A 15,393-nucleotide genomic window follows, 5' to 3' on the forward strand; every position below is an offset into this window, starting at 1 on the left:
AGTCACACTGATCTAAGGTATTCAAGTAAGCTAGGACCAAGACTGTCATCCGCGATGATCAATTAAAGGAGGTGAAAATATAATGTTGTTTAAATTTCAGAACTAGCTTATTAAATGGAGAACAAAAGAAAAACTAAACATGACTGGTCTTCGAGACCTGCCTCTGGGTACTCTTAGTGTAGATTAACAAATCACTAAAAACCACCGGATAATGTTTAGGAGAACTCCTGGCTTGCTAAAGGTCAACATCAAATTAATAATATTTCGTCCACTTATAACGAGGTCGGAACACCCTACAATTCAAGTAAAACTGAATATTTTCGGTTCAAAAGAATTTTATTGGGTAAGGGCAATTATGTCTTTATGGGCACAAGTGAGATTATTTGACGGTTTAATATTTTTAAATATAAACTTAAAATAAACTTGTGGAATCGCAGGTCTCTAAAGTAAACTTAAAATAAACAATTTTTTCGAATCTTAACTTCTTTTTGAAGATAATGAATATATTTATGTACCTCAATAAAGAAATCTAATGGCTTCACTACGTTAATAGATAACCTTGGTGAGTACTTATTTTAACTTCTTGAATTTCTTTGTTGAACGTTTTTGTATTCGGTTTACTCGGTAAGATTTTACGCCACCTTTTCCGTACGGTGGTCGACCGTTTAATTGCCTGAAGTAGACTTTGTTGAAATTCCAGTGAAATGACTTCATGTCTTAACTCGGTTATCTCATTCAGTTATTACGAAACATTGCGACGACCATTCTAATCAAAATACTTCGTTCTTGTCATCAAGACACTTAGCAAAACGCCAAGAAAGTATTGATCTTTTGACGTTAATTTAAAAAATATATAAAGATATTTGCCATGTCAGAACATTTCTCTGGAATCTTTAAAACTGTTTCGGTCTTGCTTTAGTCTGAACAATGTGATTTACACACATCTTGAAATCTTGGATTGTTTTCGTGAATTGAGTTTCTTGATATTTCTTTAGCGCAATTTAAAAACCTTCACCGTTTGCGGTTTCTTCAGTGCTCGCCGTTCTTACATTGTACTAGGCAACCATTGTTTCCATAAAGTGGATCGTTTAAAGACAACTGACAGCAAAACAATGGAATGGCCATCTTCTTTATTGCGTTATTCCACGGCTAAGCCACTTAGGAGAAGTATAATACAGCATAGAGGCCGGTATCCTAGTTATAAAAGGAATAATCAAAGTGACATAAGCACTCTTTCTGGTCCCGTATTTTCAGAATGTCAATCGTTCATTTTATCTTTTGTTTTTCATTCAGAATCACTCAAGGTGAAAATCGTTGAAAACATTGCACTGTAGAGGAGGGAGAGTCATTTTATTTCGCCATGGGACACACCGTCAGAAACACTCATGAAAACATTACTCACTGAGACTCCATATACGATATGTACAAACTTAGTCTCATTAAACTACTCTACAACACAGTTAGAGACAAAACGCCCCTATCGATCTCAGTCAGTGCATGTTGTCCGTACAACTTAAAAGGCTGCAAACTGCGATTTTTCACATTTTATTAAGAATTCGACCCGATACAGAGGCGCTGTGCTGTGCAATGTGGTTTTAGACTATTTCAGCGAATTTTATGACCTTAGAACAATTTTGCATAAAAAGTAAAAGGGAAATTGTTTAAATGAAGTTTATATTATTATATTATTCCTTACTAGTAAGTCCTAAATTTGCATTATAATTCTATTTAGTACACCACCCCACAAGCAGGTAGTGCTTTAAAATCGATCGTGTTGAAATAAAGGATTATTATTACTCTCAAGGTTGTAAAATCGACCCTCTTTATTTGTTATCCTCGTTCAATCGATTGCATGATTTTTACACAAGCTTACACATGGACAAGAGATCCCCTATATCATTCTCTCTTTAGCCTTGCGGCATTCTGCTGGTACGTGCCGCTGGCCATAAATTCTCACAGTGATCTCTCCGGTGCCGTACTCTTTTCTGAGACCATTGCAAAATGTCAGTGGTAAGAATAAACCTTTCACTACATGATTTTTACTTTCTTTCAGCCTGCAATGGAGTCATTACACTTTTTGCTGGCGCTGTTTCTACAGCTAGCCATTGTTTTTCTTTGCTTTAAACGGAACGATGGTAAGTTATTTAAAGAGCCATTAAATATCTTTACTGCAAAATAAAAAATACGAAAATATATTCAGTGTTCAGACAAGATTTTTACGTCGGTTTACCCGTAATACTGCTGTTGGTAGCTCTCGGTTAACGAAAGTAACGCGCAATTGTGGCTGTCGAGACTTGACCAAATTAAGTCAGTTTTACTAATGTATGATGATGTTCATAGCTTTCTCTTTGTATAAACCTAATGTTAAGTTAAAGAATCTCCTAACCGATCCAATCATTAAAAAGGGTCCAATACTTCGTTTAATTTTGCAACAATCTAAGTAATCTATATTATTTAACTTTTACATTTTCAGGTGCCTATTGCAAACGTCCAGTAGATATTGCGTTTGCGATAGATGCCTCGGGCAGTGTGGGTAGTTGGGGATTTTATCAAGAGAAGAACTTTGTGCGCAACACCATGGCAAGATTTGGAATCTCGCGCGCAGGGACGCACGCCGCGGTCATAGTGTACAGCACGAGTGCGCATGTCGCAATATCGTTCACTCAATACACGAAATACTCAAGATTCTACTATGCCGTGAGAAAAATTCCCTACACCAGAGGAGTAACAAGGATTGATTTAGCGCTAAAAGAAGCAGCGGAAAGTGTGTTTTCGGCTGATGGCGGAGTAAGGGATAATGTACCGAAGATATTGGTTGTAATGACGGACGGTTATCAAACTCATACTAGGAGTTCCGTGTCGCTTGACAAGGCGGTGCTGCCATTAAAAGCTAAAGGTGTACAAGTGTACGCTCTGGCTATAGGACAGTACACCAAAGAATATGAATTGAGGTTGATCGTCGAGAAGTCATCACACATATTTCGATCCAACAGGTTTAGTGATCTTAGTAGAGTGATAGGAAGATTGGCAACAACCACGTGTAGAAATGGTGAGTATTTATTAAAAGAAAATAGACCTGTCATCATTACACCCGCTTTCAGTGTTATGTGCATAGCTATCTTTCTACTTCTATCTTTCGACATCGTCTTTCGACGTGCTGTTTGAAATGAGCCAATCAAAACCGATGCATACCGGTGTTGGTTTCGTCCCAATGAGCCCACAAGTTGGTTGGCTTCTTGTTTGTTTAGCACGTCGAAAGATGGATTTCGAGAGAAAGCCACTATGCACGTAACACTGAAAGCGGGTGTTATTTTTTCGTTACTTTCAGTTGCGTTCGTTATTTTCTGTTATTAATTTTTTTTTGCTCCAGAAGCAAATGTGCTTTAAGACAAGTAAGTTCTGAATTGCAAGCTTAGTTATTTTTCAAGTAGCGCTTCCGTGAGCAATACTATGCCGATATTCTCTTCTTGCTGCAGTCTTATTACATTTGTCTTGCCGGTTCAGTTCTTCTTTAGTCATCGAATGCATACGACCAAACCTTTTTAGTGTAGATAAGTACAAGAAATCCGCAAAATGTTTTCGTCTTTAGTTTCAAATTCCAGTTACCCAAAGGGCGTGATTATATTAACAGTAAGTTCTATTTCCTACTAGCTCTCCCACAGGCATACGGCATCTATCCGCTGAACACGCAAACCCGTGGACGGGACATCAGCGCACGAAGAGCTCCTATGGGATATTTAAGCTCAGTAACCAGTGCTGTCGGACCATATGGGAGACCCAGGGGATCTTTTTATCTACGGGGATTACCCAACAGCTACATCGACTTCCCAAATAGAGCTGGTGGCAAACTTGACGCATGGACGTCAATTTCCATATTTTTGTGGGTTTATCCCGAGGGCAAACCTGGTCCGATCGTCAACTATGGAAGGAGTGGGCACGGTTTTGGTCTTTGGTTGTCGGGCACGCGCGTGCTTGAGGGTCATGTATACAGTCGCCGGAGATTTTACAGAAGAAAAATGTCTTTTTATCAATTCACGCCGAAAAGATGGTATTATGTGGGGCTGATGTACGATAACACCAATAGATATGCAGTCTTGTGGGTCAACGGACGAGTGGTAAGTTGACTTTCTGTTTTTATACGTAATTAGGCGTTAATGAGCAAAAAATAGCAACGTACGTTTTGGCTTTACTTATTGAAATTAAGCCAGGTTCGAAAGAAAACAAAGCTGCCACGAAAATTGAAATAAAATAGTAAAATCAAGCTCAGTTAAAGTGTTTAGTGTGTTGTAAGGATTCAACAATGCAAACTGGTTTAAATACATTAAAAACAAATTCAGATAAGTACCGACAGGCACAGTTGAATATGTTTAATCTGTTTAGCTTAGTGTCTGTAACTCAATAATATATAACTGATAGAGATAGACATTATATGACTTTTGGTTTCTCTGGGAGCAAGTAAACTGTCCGTTATATAGAGTAACGTCCTTATTACAGACGTGTCTATATTATGGTAGTGTCCGTATTACGGAGCTATAGATTATACGGATTTTGTTTTCTCTAAGAGGTGACCGTACGGGAGAAGTTCGACTGTATACATTTCCCCATGGTCGCGTGTGATAACATAAATAATTTACCAAGACGGTCGCATGGAAGCTTAAGTGTTCCCAGATTAAAGTAAAAGACTGTTTGACATGTTTTTGCAATTTGAATTGATGTTTTAGGTTTCTCGAACAAGAATGAGCCGCATACACCTGGCTACCCAGCATCCCATACGCATGGGCTCCGTAAACGGCGTTCAACAGTACTTTAGAGGCCGGGTCACGTGCCTTCAAATATATGGAATGGCGTTAAACCCCAACCAGATAGCAACCATAAAGAAGAAGTGCGCTGCCAGAGATCGTAAGTGCATTATTGTAATCTCAATTTTATTTCATGTCATTTTGTATTACATGTAGACATTTTCTGTCACATTAATTCTCTTCTGGTAGAAATTTTTTTTCTCCCTCTTATAACTTGACTTAAGGGAGGCGCGGTACGTAGCCTAATGGTTAGCGCGCTGGACTTCGGATCGTGCGGTCCGGGTTCGAGCACGAGCAGGGGCACTGCATTGTATTCTTGGGCAAGACACTTTACTCTCACAGTGCCTCTCTCAACCCAGGTGTATAAATGGGTACCGGTGAATTTAATGCCTGGGGGTAACCCTACGATGGGCTGGCATCCCATCCAGGGGGAGTAGAAATACTCCGTGTCGCTTCTTGCTACAAAAACCGGGATAAGCTCCGGCAGGATGGGATAGTAGGCTCGAACGCAGACTTTACCTACCTTACCTTTACCTTTCATCGTGAATTTTGTTGTTTCAGAGAAAGATCCTTGTCTGTCCAGTCCATGTAAAAATGGCGGCAGCTGTATCGTGACCGCAAAAGATAAAACCGGTTATCGATGTCGCTGTAAACCAGGCTACCGCGGACATAGGTGTGAAGGTAAATAAACTAATGCAAGCATTTCCTTTCCTTGTTTTCAAAGAGAAACAGAATGACTACCTTATTTTTTTTGCTATTTTTTGCTGTTTATGTTTTTGTGTTTGCCCACCGTAGGATACACTCCAAAGATGACAGAAAACGAATCAAACCAACTGAAATTTCATTTGAACGGACGGACATTGTTATGAAATTATTACACTAGTCAGTTCTTCGTGTCATCGTCGGTGTAGAGGGATGGCAGAGGATTTCATTACTAGCTGAAGTAAAAGAATACCGTATTGTCCTGAACTTCTTTACTTTTCTTGGGACCACAATGGTGTATTGATTAAAAAATCTGCAAATTTATTACTCGTCAAAGAAATGCATCCACGTCAAATGTTGTTTTCTGTCCTAAACTGAAGCGAATAATACTTCAATCTCTGTTTACAGTGAGACCAACGCGGCCAACCGGAAGACCGACAGGAAGGCCGACGGGAAGGCCTACGGGAAGGCCAACTGGAAGACCAACGGGAAGACCAACCACGAGATCAACAGGTGACTTTTCAACTGTTGTACCTAAAAAGTTTAACTTATACGCAATAAAAACGCAGAGGTATAAAAGTGATAGAGGCAAAATGTTGCAGTAAACATGTATTACGGTGGTTACCGGAGGCGTGAATGAGCGACAAACGAATACATGTTGTTTAATATAGACAAACGGTTCAAACATTTTACTGACAAATTATCTCAGTCGACCTCAACATCTTCACTGACAATTAACCAGCGACCAAAAACACACGATCCACTGACTTTTTACTGACAGTGAGCATTCAACTTTCCACGCAACCTCTTTCAACTCACTGCTTACATTGATTCATCTGGTAACAATGTATTTTTAGTAGTGGCAATATCGCATTGCTTCAATCTGAGTCTGTCTTTCTTAAGGTCCAACTGGCCGCGGTATTTCAACTCCAACCTCTGGCCGGAAGGCCACCAAACCATCCGGGACCGGAGGCGTTACCACGCCTGGGGCTATCACGAATATAGGTAAGTTGCCTCAGATTGCGTCAACTCTTTGCATGTTTGGCGAAGTCAAAATAGATAACAATATTTATAGGCGAATTAAAGTACAAACGAGTATGGAAACCGTAATAAGTCATAAATTTACGGTCTGGAATAAATTGAACAAATCAGACGAAAAAGTCATTCAGAAGCTAGTCAAACGTTAAACCCTGTGTTTGTTTCAGATGGATTCCGAATAGAAGTTGTAGAATACATCAACCGATTCCGAAGACTTCACGGTGCAGGCCCTCTCATCCTCTCGACTCGCATTTCTACGATCGCACAGAAGTGGGCACAAACTTTGGTAACCCGCGGTACAGCGTCAATAGATCCAAACACGAATTACGGCACGAATGTCTTCACCAAGGTCGGCTCTCAAACGGGATTGGCTCAAACGTCGGTGGTCACGTGGTACACATCAGTGAAGTATTATGATTGGGCGAATCGCAAGCTTAAGGTTCTTGCATTGCCTTTTATTCACCTTATATGGCTCTCCAGTAACTTTGTCGGCGTCGGATTGACCAGGTCGCCAACTGCAAAGTTTTATGTTGTGGTGTATTTTGACCCAATGCCAGGAAATAAACCACCACCAGTTTTGAAGGACAACGTTCTACCTTACACAGGTACAGTATACTGAAGTCATCTAAAGTAAATTAAGGTAACTAAGTTTACAAATTATCCCTCGTATTATTATTTTACTGGAATAATTTTCAACGTTTGCTGGAGTAACTTTCTTATGCTCTAATTTTTTTCGTTACTTATGTTATGTATATGGTCGATTGGTTTACGCTTTGGGTTTATATAATACTGCCGGTAAAAAACAACTAACAGAAATAGTTTTTTTGATATTTAGCTGTATACATCAAATCCTTTTATTTCTCAACAAGAATTAATTGGGAACGTGTTAGAATGAGTCTTGCAATCTAACAACCCTTATTTTTTAAAATTCATTTTTAGATGTCTTCATCCTATTACAGAGTGGTGAGTAAATTTCATTTATTCATTGTATTTGTATTTTGGTATTACCTCCAAATATTTCATAAACAAAAGTTCAGAATACTGTGAGGCACTTGGATGTATCAAAGTAAAAAATGTGTAACGATACAAAAGTGCCAAAAAAGTTATTTAAAAACCAAACGTTCGGGCTGAGCCCTTCATCAGTGGTGAAAAGCGTTGCGATTTGTGGCACTTATTATACCTCCAAATATTTTTCAGTTTGGCGCCAGATATATTTATTGCACAAAAATTACAATTAAAATTCGTCAACTTTACAACCGACTAAGACTGAAGTTTTCTTGGTCAAGTTTTCGTTTCGTATTCAGTACGGACCTGCTTGTAATAAATTCAACCGCAGTCATCATCTGAATTTAAATAAGCGTGGTTTTATTTATATCAGATTTGTGTCAGACTATGATGAGAAGTTATTGTAACACTGTGCTGTTTGTTTGCCAGCCATTGTATCGTGTAGCCCAGGCTATACAAATGAAGAAGGCACATGTTACAAATATCATCCAGATAAGCAAACTTGGGATGGTGCATTGTTCCAGAGTGCAAAGGACAACGCTACCTTGGTATCTTTTCACAAGTCATCCGAGGAAGTTTTCGTCCAGAAACTGGTGCCTACAGGAAAAACAGGTTTAATCTGGACAGGCTTGAATGATCGGATCACGGAGGGAACTTACACTTGGGCAGATGGCACCAGCGTTGAGTATACGAGCTGGAAAGCAAACGAACCGACAGGATTGAAGCAAGATTGTGTTGGTATCGAAATATCCAGTTACGGCAGCATGTCCGATGTTCCGTGTACGGAGCCTCATTATTTCGTGTCAAGGCAACCGCTTGAAGGTGAGGGCTTCACACTTCAATGAAAGGTTCTTCAAAAGTTTATTGTAAAGCGCCATGGGCAATACGAGGATTTGGCGCACTATAAATTCTTCTATTATCATTTTAAAACATAGTTATTACTATCATTACGTTATTGTTATCGTTATTGTTATTGTTATTGTTGTTATTATTGTTATTGTTATTTTAAAGGCAAGTACAGTTAGTGCACGAAGCTGCTACGCTTCTACTGGGAAAATAACTGGTTTTCATTGCAACAATATAAATATAAATTTGATAGTGATAGCTAAACAGGTCGTGGAATTAAAAAAAATCGCTTTGTAATGTATATTTTTTTCGTCCTGCCTAGAATCAACACATGCAAATAAACGAGAAAAAGAATTACATCGATTTATGTTAATAAAGAATGTTTTAAGCTAAAAACAAGTATGGAATAGTTATATAATCCTAATTATACATTTAATAACAAGAACTACTGACTACATGACATTCTTACAACTCTTTCAGGACTCATAACATATCGCGTGGAACTTCAGCTGGTCTCCCTACTGTGGACAGATGAGTATAGCCAAATGACTACACTTACGTATATGCAGCTCAAACAAAAGATAGAAACAATGGTACGTTTTGACCTGTATGTAGTCAAATGCATTGTTTTACGTGTAGCAGTCAAAAGTCTATAAAATTAATATCTTGCCCCGACAAAACAAACAAATATTCCAAAAAAAACCAGAAACTTGCAAAACAAACATCTAGCAGAAGGCGAATCAGTTGTTTATTGTTTTTTTACAAGGCGTTAGCATCATATTTTGTGCATTTATTGTCTATTGCTTCTTCCTTAGTCGGTTTTCTACAGTTATTTTTATTAATTGCCGAGGGGACGAGAACGAGACGGACGCGCGAAGGAGACGAAAGCAAAGAGACAGACGATGGAGAGGGACAGCCCACCAGCCAAGCTCTCTTTCGAAAAGAGTTCCATGCTGCGTATTCCCAAATGGAGTGAGCCGAGAGAGCAAGAAACGTACCCAGCCCCGCTCGTTTTGAACGTGGCTAATTCGCAAGTACCTACTGTACATTCTGGAGGTGAGAGGTGTCATTTCCAGCTGAAAACAATACAGCTTGATTGTCTGACCCTTTAAACAAACCATTTCATTTGACCAAAGACACTGTCAATACGAACTTCAAACAACTTTCTAATCGTTCTCAATAAGAAATGTTTTTTTTTTTAATAACAAGTTGTGCAAAAATGATCAATATACATATTTTTATTTCATTTTTATATATCTTTTTACAATCTCCTTTTCAGCTGCTGGAAATTTTTAAAATCGATACTAGTTTTGTATCGGGATATGTCGAAGAGTTCAGGTAAACTGGCTTTAATATTACTAACACAATATTTCAAAACAAACTGTTTAAAATTGTGATATATATCTTCTGACACCTTTTTCCTCCCCTAACTTTACTCCCAAAAAGCAAATATACCAAGCCATCTTCTCAAACCACAACCAAGCCAACAAAACCCGGAGTAGCGACACCTGGTTCCCAGGCTACTGCATCGCCCGTTTCCGGTGCAACTGCCAGGCCATCGACCAGACCAACACAGTTTTCTACAGGAACTACGCAGGGTACTTCAGCAGTAAAGCCAACTTCAAGTGGGTCGTCGTCCAAGTAAGTGCCTATTTGGGCGTTTGCTGGGAACTTAAACTATTATGTTACAATCTGACAACAGTTACAGACAGACAGACGGAACGGACTACACTCCCGCTTATCGGCCCCCTGTTTTTTTGGCAATGTTCATCTGTCGTGGTAAAAAACCAATGGTCTTTATTTTTAAACCGTCTGTCATCTAAATGGTGATGACTTGCTTCATGGCATTTTCAAAATGGTCTTCTATCCAAGGTAATGCTGCGCCGAGTCTTTTCGAGGCTAATTTGATGACTGTTATTACTCAATTCGTCGTCGACAACTGAGAACGAAGGCTCGTGCATTTTGCGTCTAAACCAATATAATGCTATCCTTTTAGTGAAAATGATTGTATCTTTAGAAAACCGCTAATTAACATCTTTCTTGCTCATTTACCAGCGAGAAGGCCTCAGTGACAGTGTCAATCATTCTGAGGTTCGGTCCTGGTGTGACACCTGACCCCACAAAGCCACTTCAAAATCATTTAAGGAAGAATCTTGGGCGACTCCCAGCTCCCGTGAATCAGAAAGCTCTTATTCAGTCTGTAAGAATAGTTCATCCAGGTATGGCTTTCCCTTACTATATTTATTCAGATATTATTCTATGTAAAAGCCTAGTTTTTGCTGTCGTTATTGACTCAGTGTGCGCGTAAAAGACTTTCCAGGCTACTATTATCTTCTTCTTATTCCTATCTCAATTATCTCGGAAAAAGGAGGTACAATAATGGGGACGTTTTGGTGTAATTCACAGTGGCGTTTCAATTCTTGGCCTCCACGTTAAGGGAGGCTTGAAGCTTGTTATATAAAAAGATGATTTCAGCCTCTGGGCGCTGCGAAAGTAGTTTTCATTTTTGGGAAAGGGGGTAGGGAGTGCTAACGCCGCCATTCAAAATGTTTTTCTTACATAATAAAGATCTTTCAATGCAGAGGCGGAGATTTCCCATACATGAAATATTGATACTTGTAGTCTAAGAGATTCTCGCTTGTTGCAGGCGTTTCACCAGCTGTGTTGGGAACTTGCACCTCCAGCTGCCTTACAACCTGCGTCGTCTCTTGCAACCCATTTTGCTGCAACTCAAAGATAGCAGCTAGCAGTAATGTCCAATACACTGGCATGCGGCATGGAGTGATAGCACAGGCTGCCCCTAAACCTCTTATGATGCCGCGTTTGTTTAAGTACCCGATGAGTCCACAGATGAATATGTTTCCTGTTCAAGCCGTAGCACCACAAATCCGGCCCATATCAGTTCCAGTGACGCTGTCCGTAAGATGTGTTCCAACTCTCCAGCGTCCCTGTCCACCTGGAACGCAAGCTGCACAAACTATACAGGGATCTTATAAAATGCCTCAGCCTGGATTTCCTAGAAGAATCTTCCAGCCACAACCACGTCCGGTTGTCCCACAAATGGTGATGCCTAGGGCTCCTGTCCTAACTCCAAGCTATCTAAATCAGCAGGCTTTTATTCCAAGGATGGCACTCAGACCCATGCAGCCACCTTGTATCCCTAGTGCTTACAATAGCTGTCCACCACCGATGAATACTCCTATGAAGACGATAAAAGTAACAGATCCACCTCAGCACGTAATACACCTGCCACCACCTCAGATGCAACCACCGTGTATTCCTAGTGCATATAATCCGTGTCCACCTTGGACGAATCCTCCCATGAAGACCTTAAAAGTAATGGATCCGCCACAACACGTAATACATCTGCCACCACCGCAGATACAGCCACCGTGCATTCCTAGTGTATACAACCCTTGTCCACCTTCGATGAATACTCCTATGAAGACTACAAAAGTAGTAGATCCACCACTGCACGTTATACATCTGCCACCCGCACCACCACCTCCACCACCCCCACCAGCTCCGTCAAATTTCTTTCCACTACCGTTATCGGTGCCTGTGCTGTGCATTCCTCGTCCCTACTTCCCTTGCCCACCAATGGCTGGAGCAAGGAAGCTCTCGAAACCCTCACATAAAAAGGGAAAGTCTCGTGCAGTCATGCCTAAACCAATTGCAGGGACCTATCCAATTTCTTATGGAAATCAACCATACTGGCAGCGTCCAGTTGCACCTTATGTACCGTTTGTTCCACCCATGATGCCGGTTCCCCCAGTACAGCGACCAGCGCAATATATACCCAAGCCTTATGGCTATCAAACACCATTTCAATGGTATCGCCCTCGCGTATGGCCACAGATTATGGCAAAGCCCTTTGTGATGTCCCCTTGGGTCCCAAAGCCTCGGCGCCCAAACCTCCCTGTTAAGAAACCAGTTCTAAATGACAAACCAAAACAGACTCTGCCCAAGCCTATTCCAGCCAAAGGACCTGTTTCTATACAAGGTTCTATGTTAGTATATCCCAAGCCAGTACCAGCTACCCCTCCTTTTCCTCAGGCTATACCTCTGTGTATTCCAACTGCTACTAATCCTTGCGTTCCTTTCCGTCCATATCCCATGCCACAAAATCCTCTCTCGATGATCAAACCCTGCATCCCTTCCATAGCGAATCCCTGTCTTCCAAACACAGCACAGGCAACAAAAAAGACCCCTACCAAACCCGACAAAACTCAACCAAAGCCTATCCTGTTAACAAGGCCACTGCAGGTGGAAGGAAGTGTCTATTTTAATTTTCCCCCACCCCGTCCGGGTTCACCTGGCCAATACCCTGCCCCTGCGCCATGTATTCCAAGTGCGACTAGGCCATGTTTGCCATTTATGCAACAACGTCAACCTCCTATACCACCAAGCTACATTGCCCAGAAGGTCCAACCTTTCCCAAACCTTATGGCACCAAGACCACCTCAACCAGCTATTGGGAATGTTTCCCCTTCCCTTGTTAATCCAAATGTACCACAGATGGCACCGATGGCTCCTGCTCCTGCTGCTCCACATTCAATTATTGTTCAGCTTCCTGAAATTTCCTTACAGTCGGCCCCGGCATCGTCACTTCCATCACCTATCATTCCACCTCCGCCCCCTTCACCGGTCTTTCCAAGCAGTTGTCCATTATCCTGCACTCACTTCCCAGGAGTGTTTTGTCCTCCATATTGCGCAAGTTACTGTTGTAAAAGGAGAGCTGGAAACCGGACGAAACCCAAAAAGGAAACCAAAAAGAAAGCTAAAGAAGCTAAGAAAGAAAAAGAGGTCAAAAAGAAAACTAAAAAGCAAAAGAAGATTTTGAAAGTGAAGAAAACTAAAAAGGGTTAGCTTTAATTAAATTTGTATAATTAATTCTTTCAATGAAATTAGTAATCACGGACGCTTGTTCTGAACTTCCAGCGACGTACTTCACAAAATCATGTGTGCTAGTTTGTAACTGCATGGTTTTAACTATTTTTTTCGAACAGTCGATTAAGTGATGATTCTTCCCGAAATGAAATTCTTCATTACATTCAATTTCATTTTATTTACCTATTTCTAGAGTAGCAATAGTGTACCAAAATAAGTAGAAATAAAAGTTGTTGATTTTGTTGTTGTGATAAATGAGAACTCGAAGATCAAAATAAAGTTAAATAAGAGCTATTTCCAAATTATAATCGCTATTGATCGCTGTCATTCTTTGATTGTGGTAGTTGAATTTTCCTTTCACGCACACAACCTTTTACAGGGTTGTTGCCATTTCTCTAAAAGTAATTTCCATGGAAATCAGCTAAAAAAAACTTTTCGACTATTTCACTTTACTTTTGTATTAGGGCGATAATTACTTTCAGTCTCAGGAAACACCGAGAACGTAAATGCTAAAACCATATAAGGGCTGCCACGTGCTAGAATAACTCTCAGGAGTACAACAAGAAAACGTGTGAAATAGATAGGCCGTGCTTCGAACTAAAGAGGCTGTTACTTAATGCCAAAATAGTGAGTGCAAAACTTGTATCAGTGTGAGTAAGCAGAGTAGAGCACAATGTTATACAAATAATCCTTACATGACGCACGTTTTACTTTGTTAAAGATACCAGTGTTGTAAACTCTATGCAGGTTTATAACAGTGATACAAACATTTTTAGATTATTTTTTTCCTTACTGGAGTAAAAGTTAAATAAATTTGCATATAATTTAACGTCGTATTTCATGTCTGTTTAGTAAGTTGAAGACTAGAATTACACGCATTTTTCTGACATACAAGCTGGTCTTGCTCTTAAAGAAGACTAAAGCAAGATTGATCTTAGTTTGAGTCTGTCGACTCGGTGCAACAAACCTCGAGCGTAGGTCACTTTTCCAAATATTGGTAAAAGAAAATTTTTAAATGTCTGTATATTACAAAGCTATGATCTGTTGATGTAAACCGTCGGCGTCAAATCTTAGGTGCACAATAATAACCCCAGCTAATAAGCGGATTGGGTCGGTAACTGACTCGAAACTGAGAGCAAGGACCTGAATAACTGGGATCAAGATTAAAATTTTCGTTGTTTTTTTTTCTTGGAAAGACCTCTAGTCGGCCTCCGAAGTTAGATGCAATGTTAAACGCCAAACAGTTACAAGCCAGCGATAAAGAGGCTTCTATCTAAGAGTGCTAGTCGTCTACGAACTGCAGCTTACTGTGCTGTAAGACCTGTTACGGTTTATAACTATGATCCTAGACAGGACGTGACCGCGTGGAACTGTGGGCAAGAGATGAAAACGCCCGTCCATCAAGACTCTATCACTCGTTCCCAATTCCCCCTTTCTCTTACAATCGAGTCCCCAACTTTGTTTGGCGTGAAAATAATTGACAAGGGATGTTCACCGGGCTAGTTAGTTAAACAATAAACAGAAGACAGTAGTAAATGTTAGTTAAAAGGGATGTTTCGTGATTGCTAACCAATTAAACGGTATTTTTAATTCATGTCAGTGACCTCATGCAGTGTACGCAATCCTTGCTTAGAGCTCATGACGCGTTGTTCAGTCGTGACTGATTTAACATATCTCGCACTTTCTCACACTTTTTCGAGAAAATTTTATTCAATCCTCTTAATTTAAACAATCGATCTTATTTTTTCCTGATCTTATTTTGGGATAATTTCAGGGTACGATTGTTATGAAATGAAATAAAAAACAACCTGTTAAACTTCTTTCATCTGACGTTAGTTTTCAAAAAATAATTTTATAAAGTTTTAAGATTGAGATACCCTGCTTATCAAATTAGTGATCTTACTACTTTGATACAAAACAACATGCACCATTATTATACAAACTTGCAGGATTGTTGGAAAGCTAAATCTCCTTTTCCTGTAGTTTTCGATACCATGGAAATGCTATCTAAAAATACCATCAATTTTAATGACACAAGGAAACCAATTCCCTCGAGTTTTTATCGAATGCGATTGCCTGTAAAAATAAACTTGTGACGTTAGTGTTTTGATAT

At 39.9% G+C, this 15,393-nt stretch overlaps 1 protein-coding gene across 2 annotated transcripts; it reads left to right on the plus strand.

Annotated features, from left to right (window-relative positions):
- The first annotated feature begins 383 nt into the window (after nucleotides 1-383).
- LOC144644279 (uncharacterized) lies at nucleotides 384-14,109 on the plus strand. 2 transcript variants are annotated; one of them, XM_078503731.1, is made up of 16 exons: nucleotides 384-562; nucleotides 2,054-2,135; nucleotides 2,474-3,049; nucleotides 3,652-4,115; nucleotides 4,722-4,899; nucleotides 5,361-5,480; nucleotides 5,910-6,014; nucleotides 6,405-6,506; nucleotides 6,707-7,144; nucleotides 7,479-7,502; nucleotides 7,974-8,366; nucleotides 8,871-8,983; nucleotides 9,670-9,728; nucleotides 9,837-10,031; nucleotides 10,446-10,609; nucleotides 11,038-14,109. In XM_078503731.1, exons 2-16 carry the CDS (start codon nucleotides 2,060-2,062, stop codon nucleotides 13,257-13,259), a joined length of 5,229 nt encoding a protein of 1,742 aa, XP_078359857.1. In that variant the 5' UTR covers nucleotides 384-562; nucleotides 2,054-2,059; the 3' UTR covers nucleotides 13,260-14,109. The 2 variants fall into 2 exon arrangements, with proteins under 2 accessions (XP_078359857.1, XP_078359856.1); XM_078503730.1 differs by lacking the exon at nucleotides 384-562 and having other exon boundaries at nucleotides 1,816-2,135.
- The last annotated feature ends 1,284 nt before the right edge of the window (nucleotides 14,110-15,393 follow it).

Source organism: Oculina patagonica, chromosome 2 (assembly GCF_052425735.1).
Source record: "Oculina patagonica isolate OP01 chromosome 2, crgOcupat, whole genome shotgun sequence".
NCBI lineage: Eukaryota > Metazoa > Cnidaria > Anthozoa > Scleractinia > Oculinidae > Oculina > Oculina patagonica.

What these genes read in the sequence shown, in the direction of transcription:
- LOC144644279 (XM_078503730.1), top strand. Translation starts at nt 2,033, where the DNA reads ATGATTTTTACTTTCTTTCAGCCTGCAATGGAGTCATTACACTTTTTG. An exon ending in TGTGGGTCAACGGACGAGTG is followed by an intron (nt 4,116 to 4,721) that starts GTAAGTTGACTT and finishes TTGATGTTTTAG; the next exon opens with GTTTCTCGAACAAGAATGAG. An exon ending in ACCAACCACGAGATCAACAG is followed by an intron (nt 6,015 to 6,404) that starts GTGACTTTTCAA and finishes GTCTTTCTTAAG; the next exon opens with GTCCAACTGGCCGCGGTATT.